The sequence below is a fragment of the Theobroma cacao genome, chromosome 8 (assembly GCF_000208745.1).
Source record: "Theobroma cacao cultivar B97-61/B2 chromosome 8, Criollo_cocoa_genome_V2, whole genome shotgun sequence".
Classification (NCBI taxonomy): domain Eukaryota; kingdom Viridiplantae; phylum Streptophyta; class Magnoliopsida; order Malvales; family Malvaceae; genus Theobroma; species Theobroma cacao.
This window is the reverse complement of record NC_030857.1, coordinates 5,861,586-5,871,196: the sequence shown is the minus strand read 5'-3', so window position 1 is coordinate 5,871,196 and position 9,611 is coordinate 5,861,586. Positions and strand designations below refer to the sequence as shown.

The following is a 9,611-nucleotide window of genomic DNA, read 5'->3' as shown; positions in this document are numbered from 1 at the left end:
AACAACGCCTAGAGCAAATTAAGTCTAAGAAAATGAATAAAATTGATAAACAGGCTGCATATATATTTCGCTTTTTAGTTAGACATTTCAAGAAAGTAGGCACTTGAATGTTTGGCCTCCCCTCTTAATTTGGAATCTCATTTAATCCTGACGCATGCTCCACGCATAAAGGTAAAGATCTTGTATAGCAGACTGGCATTCTACAACGTAAGTATAATGATTTTCCTTTTAAAAATGGAGAATACTAGTTTCCATTTTGTGGCAAAACGTTTGTTTGGGTTTATATTTTAGTGGAGAATTCATTTTGGATGGGAGAAAATTAAGAAATTTTGTTCCATTTCAATGGTGAAAACAATCCATAAAAAAAATTCACAAAAGAACTTCCACTGTACCATTACCAAAGATAGTTACATCTTATTTGGACTAATCTTCCACTTGATCCCTTAAGGGAAAACCACGTGAACGGTCTCTAGCAAAGACTAAAGAGCCAATAGCAATGGAATCACCAAAATGGATAGACAGGTTCCGTGCTGGGGAAGAAGAATCCGAAGTTCTGCTCGACTGCATTTTCCTTCAAGTTTTCATTGAACATCTCAAAGAAAAACGCCTCCATGAGATGTCCTGGCCTTCTTGGAGTCCCATTCTGCATCACATGATTCATAAGGTTCCTGTTATAAGTTTGAGCATTTGCCACACTCGAGAGAGGTGGATTTCCCGCAGTCGGCCACCCAGTCTCGGCTACTGCAAGTTTTACATTAGCGAAGTTGATCTTTTCTAAGGCGGCATTGAAAGCATCGCACACGGCATCAAAGAGATTGAAATATTGCAACCTTCCATCGCTCACCACCGCTGAAGTGGAAGTGAACAAGGCATATTCAGCGGAAATATGAGTAGGGTCCGAGGAGTATGCAAAGTATGGGTACACATTGACCATAAGGGGTGCATCCTCTTGAGCCAGAATGCCAGCAATACTGGTTATGGTCTCTGTTATATCGCTTGCAAAAACACCAGCAGAAGGAGGGAACGAGGCTCCCAGTGCAGTTCCAGCGAGTACAGTGGTGACCTTAACCCCGGTTAGCCCGACTGAGGAGAGTGCATTTCTGATGTTGTTCATGGCTGCAGGAACATTTGCACCCAATGGCCCTGGAATGACTTCGTTGCCGATGTTGATCCATTTGAACGAAACATCATTCTTGTAAGGGACGATGTTCGTGTTAACCCAGGCATTGGCTGCATCTTGACTTGCTGCAAAGCTCGCTATGTCTTCATTCCTTGGACCAATAGCGACGGATAGCCCTGACCCCCGTAACGCTTGAAGCACTTCTGGATAAGGCTCATAGATCCTGATATTGTCAATTTGACTTCTTTTGTAAAGGTTGATGACATCCGTCGGAGATGGAAGATTATTTCCGTTTAAACCATAGCAAACACCAATATTGCGGGCATCTGCAACATTATGGTGTATCAGTTAACATCGAGGTCAAAGACATTAACATTATGCAAGTAAACATGAAATGGAATGAAGATATAGTGCCAATTTTGGATGTATAATCACCAAGAGAAAAGATTTTACCAGCGAGAGAAAGCAACTGAGTTAACAGCACCAGTGCTGAGACAAACAACTGAGCAAATTTTGAAGCCATCCCTTTCCTACTTGCTTTTACAAATTCAACTGGACGCTTGAAACAAAGTTTTAGGCTATTGACAAAGGGATGTCCATTTAATTGGTGCTCTTTTCATGTGCACATAGCCAGATTTATATAGCCCTTAGGATTCCCCGTTTTTGGACAATAAAAATGTCATGGCATTTATTTGGAACATGATTAAATGCTTTTTAATACCTTCATTCATGTACTTCCCTGTTTTTTTCTTGTCCATGAGCATAACCTTCCTTATGCAGTAAAACAGTAACTTCATATACCCTTCTATTGACCAAGTAATATGAGAAGATGAACTGGGTTTTCATGGTACAAATTGACACAACGAATAGAGATGAGCTGGCTTCCCACTCGGTAGGAAAATGGTTTAATTGCACATTTAAAAATAAACGGGATTCGAACCCTGAAATTAATGTTTATGTATTAATGAGCCTGATTGTTTACTATTCCTGAGGAAATATACCCATGCATCAAGCTCAGATATTGGCTTCAATTTAAGTATCTTGGATGGATAGGTTGTTTTCTGACTTGATTAGTGCCTAGATTAGGAGAGGATGGGTTCATGTCAAATGAGTAGATAACTATGCAGGCGCATTGCATTATCCTTCCTTTTATTATTTAGCAGTAATTTGAGTTTCCTAACAAGTAAAAGTTTGGTTGTCATTGCTATGCACCATAAAAGAAATTTAAAAAAAAAAAAAAAAAAGAAAGATTGGTTGACATCCTCTACTAAAGAGGTAAATCTGCAGTTGATATCTTCTGCTCCAATTTGACCTTATTCAACTGTAGCAAAGCGAAAAGCTTTCCATAGCTCAAATATTATCCCCACTGCTCCATATGCGCAGTTGTACCACGAATTAAGCTAGCTATTTATTTACATAGCTTAAACCTGTCAAATCACACTGGAACTTTCATTGAAGCAGTAGTACCTCCTTTAATTACAAAAATTTAGAACTCATTTGATTGATTTTTTTGCCTTTTTAAAAAATAAATAAATGAATAAAACAGAGGAAAACTCAAAGTTGAAAATGAGTAAAAAGGGAAAGACAAATAACAAAAAGTTAAAAAGCAAAACCATCAACCAAACAAATGTGCCTTTACAGGCAGGCTAGTGGGTTGAGTTGAGAGCTGTAGCTTGGAGTGGAATAACTAGGCTGATGGATTGAGATGTGGGAGAGGATAACTGAAGAGCAAAGACTATTGTCCGAACCAACAAAAATGCCTGAAATTGGCAAATTGAGAAAAGAGGAAGGTCAACGTGACCAAGACAAAATAAATTTGATTTGCCCCTGAATAGAACTGGAACAAAAAAAAAAAAAAAAGACAGAATAAATGTTGTCAAGCGCAGGTGGTTGAAACTAGAGTTAACCACCATCACAAATTTCAAAAGAGCAGGATGAATCATACTTTCATTCCCGAGACAGTTAGTACATCATAAGATTTACAAAGGTTAACAACTTTCTGTCCCACTGATTTAAGCACAGATAATACATACACATATAACTGCCTCACTTGTGGTTCCAAGCTCCAAAGTCCAAACACCAGATGCAAGGCATCTGTCTTCATTTATTCTGAGTGAGAAGTCCAATATATCAGCCCGCTGGAAGATTCAAATTAACACAAAAATGAAATTAGAGAACATCTTAAGAATAAAATTGGCAGTATACATACCAACAAGAGAGAAAGATATTCACCTTCAAATTGGAATAATTCTACAAAATTGAACTAACAAAGTCATGTAAATACATGACATTGATGATGGTTGCAATTCTGAATTTTGGAAAAACATTTACCTGATTAAGACGAACACACACTGTAAGACACCTGCAGTTCCAGTCCACACCGAAGGACCAGATTTCACAAGCGAATCTTGTATCAACAGGCCCACTGAAGCAGCCAGTGAGACAAAGGATACAACATAAGCAAAGAAAAGCCAGAGCTTCAACCTATTGCAATGAAGGATTAGCATCCATTATCCAGAAGAAGAAATCAAAGGAGTAATTTAATTCTCATTAAACAGTTTGAGTTCAAATACACAACAGAACAGATACAAGGATAACCAGCTCATTACATTCCTAATAATTAAAGTTTGCCATATAGATGATCTTAAATATCAGCAATTGACCGCAATTATCTGAAACCAAGCAAGGACAAGATACAAGGCGCGTGGCAAGAAAACAAGACAAAATGGAAATTAAAAGCTTAAGCACCATTAGTAATTTCCTATGGCTTTCATATAAAGCCAAATCCTTGTTTCGAACTCCAAATTTCGATCAGCGACTATGAAATGGTCATGCAACTGGAGCACATGTACAGATCAGTTTAATTAAATATTACTAAACACAGCGACGAACTGGATGAACCATGCTTAACAAATATTGATAGCCCATAAACCACTCCACTCCCAGATGGTAGCATCAATACATGATGCAAATTTCTTTACATTTACAATGAAAATTTTGAAGTAATTAAGCAAGACAATTATTAAGCTATCTTTTGACTAAGCATTGACTTAGCTCAAAACTAGAGGAACCTGCATGAAAGTAGAAGAAGCCAAATGGCTTAAGGGCATTTCTTGTGTCTCATAAGCAAATTCAGTAGTGACTCATACTGAATAACCTAGCTCAGGCAATTGAGTAGCATGAGTTATTGAGGAATGAGTTTGGGAAAATAAAACTAAAAATACATAAAAGAAAGTGTTTTTTCAATTCCAACTTAAAGAACCCAAGGTTCTCCTAGAATATCAAGAACCCAAAGACTGCAGTGAAAACACAAAGCCAAAAATGAATAATTTCAGCCATAATGACACAAGATTAGCACCCCTTTTTCCTTTCTTTTTTTTGCTTTATCCAGTGCCTAAATTATACAATTAGAAATAAGCCTCTGTCATTCCTTTTCTCACCATAATCCAATGTCTATACTCGAGCTACAATAAATGGCCATGGCAACATATGTGTTCGAATTGAGTTTGCTCTGGTGCAGGAAAAAACTAAAATGAATGACCAAAACAACTATAGGAAGTATATCAAGAAAAGTTTCAAAAAATCAACAAGACTGTTCATATTTTATATTATTTCTCCATAAGCAATTGGAACATAAACTGCAGAAAACACTATCATTCAAATTATTTTAATTATATTTGCTTTCTTATATTTTAACCCTTCTAAATAAAAGGAGAACTTGTAATTCAGCTCTTAAGTCTGTAATATTGGTTTTAATACTAGAATATCAGTTGGTAAACAGCATGTAAGTGTACAAGGTATATGATTTGTAAATGAATCATCATCACAACTACCATCCACAGATGCACTAAAGCCTCAAGGTTAACTTCAGTGACAACACACACAAAAGGTGGATAAAAAATTGTAAACCAGCACTCTGCGCATCAAGTATAAATCCTCAAAACTTGGATGAGATTTCTTTGATTTTCAAAAGTCAGCTCCTCCAAATTTATGCCATATTGCCAGCTAAAATGCTTCCAGGATCACGACATTATCATGTCATGCTTCAAACACAGTTGCATGAAGAGAGAGAGAGAGAGAGAGAGAGAGTTCAACATTAGGAGACTTTCTAAAATGATTTTAAGGGACAATTCCATATTAATAAACTCTACATGAATATGAAGACCCTTCAGTTAGATTACCACTTGAAATTATGCATCCAAACTGTTCAAACTTGCACCCAAAAAATGGGCGCTGGACATGAAAGAAATCTAATCTAGAACTGAATTTAAGGACATGCGTCTGTGCTAATATGCACCATCATACTCAATTAAAGTAACGAACAACGCATTACCACTGAGGAACAGCAAAACCCTAAGTAAGTTACATAACTTTTCAATCATACGCAAAATGATAAGAATTTTAGCACAATTCAGTAATAGAAAGCATAATCAAACAACACCGATAAGCAAATCAAACGTTATTCGATCCGGAAAAAAAATCAACTAAAAAAGAGCAAGCAATTGGGGGAGAGAAGCAAAGAATTTGCTAACCTCCACTCGCCTTCTTCATAGGGAGAGTAATCGATATCCTCTTTTCTAACACAATTGAACATCAAAGCCGCAATAGATGCAAATATTCCTAAAACAAAAAAAAAAAAAGAAATAATCAGCCATATAAACATCGATAAAAAAAACTTACAATTAAACAAAGAAGCAGATAATGGAAAATAGAGGAATTGTGTTGTACCAGGTAAATAGTGGACGAAAGAGACAGAAACGGAACTACAAACGACGGCGTCGATCCAAAACCACCAGCCGGCACCGAACACGGCTCCAGAGACGCCGGGCCCGAAGATCGCCCACAGCTCCCCTAAATCCATTAGATTATTTTTCAATTAATTAACTAATTATTGAAGATGAATTAACGATTCGATTCTTTTCTTTATCTTAAGCCCTCTCTTCTTTATTTTTTTTTTTTGAAGTATATTTTAAGACTTCCTTTAGTACAGCCTATTTGTGAATTGTTATTTTCCGCCCTTTCTTTCTCTCTCCCTTACTACCTTCCTCCCGAATCCTCCCTACGTTCGCTGGCCTCTTCCCTACTGTCTTTTTTCCTTTATTTTGTTTGGTCTTTTTCATTTTTTAACTACTAGTTTTTAGTTTTTACATTTTACTGATATCATTTACGTTTCAGTAAAGTTTTTTTTTACTGTATCCTCGCATTGTTGTTTTTTCTCTCATTTACTAGAATCTTTGTTGTTTTCCGCATAATTTTTATTTTCTTTTAATAATAATGAATGAATACCTTGCATGATGTCAGTAAGATATTTTTTCTTTCATTATTTTCACTTTGAATAAAGATTTAAAAAAACATAATTTTTAAAATTTTAAAAAAAATAAATATTTTTTTATTTTTTTATTAAAATTAATAAAATTATTCTATTTTTAGTTTAAATTAAATAAATTTGTATAACTAATAATAAATGAATTATTATTAATTAAAATATTATTTATTATTTTATATTATATTTTGTTGACTTATCATATTGACATGTTTTAACAAATTTTAATGTAATTATTTTTCACTATTTATATTAATGTTACATTAGTACCACGTGAATATAAATAATAAGCTATATTTTGATTAATCACAATTGATAATAATTCAAAATAAAATTATAAAAAATTAATTAAATATAATCAAAAATAAATATTTATTTCAATCCACAAAATGTAACATGGGATTCATGTATACCCAACGATTAAAATAATCCATGGTGTGGTAATTATTTTCAACAAATCAAACATGAATAAAGCTAATGATATGAGATATTTTATAAAATAAGCTTTATAAAATTTTTTGTTTTTTCAGAAAAAATGTAAGAATAGTAAGAATGGAGCGAGTATTAAATAATGCATCGAGCTTTTAATGCAAAAACATTGTTAAGTTTACAAGTAATATGAATCCATAAGAGAGAAAAATAAAAGGAAAAAATGTGATTTTTTTCCTATGATTAAATGCTCAACCATAAGATCTATCACTAATTTTGAAACCATATTTTGATCAATTTTTTTAGAATAATCCTTTCATTTGATGCGTGGTTTTATATATTTTTTTCAAATCTGATATTTTCGTGGATAGCTTTCAATCTTAGTAATAATAATAACACTTCCTTAGTCTATTCTAAACTGTAAGAATGATTTTAAATTAATGATCCCTATTTATGTATAAAATAAATTAAATATTTATAAATTGTAAATTTGGACTATATAAAAATGGTATCCTTTTTAAAGATATTAATTGTTAAGCCAAAAAATTATTTAAAATATTTATATCTAATACAATTAATAAATGAAAAAATAAAAAGAAAAGTTATGAACAACACTAAATAATAGGTTAAAACTTTCAAAGTTATAAAATTTAACACTAAATAAATTATAATGTGAATCGAAATTTGAATTTATGATTTTTTTGGTAATATTTAATATTTATGAATTTGGTACACTATTTGATTTAAATTTATATTTATAATATTAAAATATTATTATTTTAATTAAGCATAATATTGAAAAAAATATTGGAATTATTCAAGAAAATTCACAAATAAGTACTTATTGTTTCATTGTATTCAATCAAATTATTGTACTTTTATTTTAAATCAAATACTCTTTTATGACTAATTGTTAATTAATTATCATTATTCAAAATACCACTTGTTATTTTATATTCACGTACTATTTATGTGGAGGGTAGAAAATATCATGTGATATTGTTATTATGTTATGTTATTATCCATTATATAATGTCAGTATATTACGCGATATAGAATGATAAATAACATTTTGATTAAGTTAACTATTAGTTATAAAAGTTTATTTAGTTTAAAATGAAAATACAGATAATTTAATTGAATACAATAAAAGAATAATGCCTTATTTAAAAAATTTTAAATAATTTGGAGGTTTTTTTATATTTTGCATTTTAATTCTTATTTTTTAAAAGATTATTAATCTATAAAAGCGACTATTCAATTGGTTCAATCTTAAAATTTCGAAAATTGAATTAACTAAATTAATGGAACTCTTGTTTGATGCATGATGCTCTTACCTAAAGAGTAGCTTTCGAATCCCTCTTTCTCAAATTATAAAAAAATTAAACTCTTATAAAAAATTAACTGAATTGATTGAACATATCTTAAAACCAAAAAAAAAAATCAACTTAAATTTGATAGGTTTTACTATATTTAAGCATTTATATTATATAAAATATTAATTATATTAATTAATTTTATAGTATACTAGGATAGTGCCCGTAGCTATGCTACGAAAAAGATCACAGAAAATATTAATTATGTTAGAGTTGATTTCAATTTGGTACCTTTAAAAGAGTTTGTAAAGAAAGCAATATTGTATTAGTCAACTGCATGAATGTTCGTTTTTTACTGATAGAGAAAAAAATAAATTAATATTAATTGAAAATAATTATTTGCTATAGTTTCAATTATCGAAAACTTGCATCTACATATATGATTATAAAACAGTTGAATATTAAAAAATGAGAGAGTATATAACATGTACTATTGACAGATTAAGATAAACAGTTGTACAATATAAGACAATCGTATAATATAAATATTTTATCAATATAAAATAGTTATTAATTTATAATAATATATATTTTATATATAAAATGAATGGCTAAAGATTGTCAAATTTAGTTGATTTATTTGTTCAATTATGACTATGTGCTATGTATATTAAGAAATGAATAAACTTTATTGACTTTTTCATTTTATTCAATGAATTAAATGAATATTTATTGAAATTTAAACATTCATGTATAAAAGAGATATCTAAATACTATGGATTCAGGTTCATGCAAAATAAAAAAATATAGATAAAAAATAATATTAAATTATAATTGATAAATATTAAATGAATCTATATTATAAATATTAAAAATTAAAAATTATTGTTTTCAAGTATTTTTTGTACTGAAATAAATAAAAATTAAAAAAAAAAAAAACCCTTCAAATGTAAAAAACAACGCAACTTTGACATAAAGTGTAAAAAAATTTTAATTCAATTGAGAATGATAACCAATTGACCTAATTAGTTATCCTATTTAAAACTGAATTTATTCAAAAAATACGATAATCCTATCAAAGATTATTAAATATAAAATAAACTATTAAGAAATGATAAAGTATATAACCTATATTATTAACATATTAAAATAAACAGTTGTAAAATATAAGACAACAGTATAATGTAAAGATCCTATTAATATAAAATAGTTAGTAATTTTTAGTATTATATGTTTTTTATATTTAAAATGAATGGCTAAAAGTTATTAAATTCAATTGATTTATTTATTCAGTTATGATTGTGTGCCATGTATATTAAGAAATTAGTCAATTTTTTTGACTTTTTTATTTTATTCAATTAATTGAATGGATGTTTATTAGAATTTAAAAATTCATGTACAAAAAAGATGTCTATATACTATA

The 9,611-nt window shown here is 30.4% G+C and overlaps 2 protein-coding genes across 2 annotated transcripts; both read right to left on the bottom strand.

The window, feature by feature from the left end:
- LOC18592253 (putative glucan endo-1,3-beta-glucosidase GVI) lies at window positions 339-1,704 on the bottom strand. The gene is made up of 2 exons (XM_007018878.2): window positions 1,574-1,704; window positions 339-1,446 (listed from the first exon to the last, which is right to left on the bottom strand). The coding sequence occupies exons 1-2, from the start codon at window positions 1,641-1,643 to the stop codon at window positions 503-505; spliced, it is 1,014 nt and encodes a 337-aa protein (XP_007018940.2). The 5' UTR covers window positions 1,644-1,704; the 3' UTR covers window positions 339-502.
- Window positions 2,992-6,217, bottom strand: LOC18592252 (transmembrane protein 50A). Its single transcript, XM_007018875.2, has 4 exons — window positions 5,849-6,217; window positions 5,653-5,740; window positions 3,452-3,604; window positions 2,992-3,258 (listed from the first exon to the last, which is right to left on the bottom strand). The coding sequence occupies exons 1-4, from the start codon at window positions 5,979-5,981 to the stop codon at window positions 3,225-3,227; spliced, it is 408 nt and encodes a 135-aa protein (XP_007018937.2). The 5' UTR covers window positions 5,982-6,217; the 3' UTR covers window positions 2,992-3,224.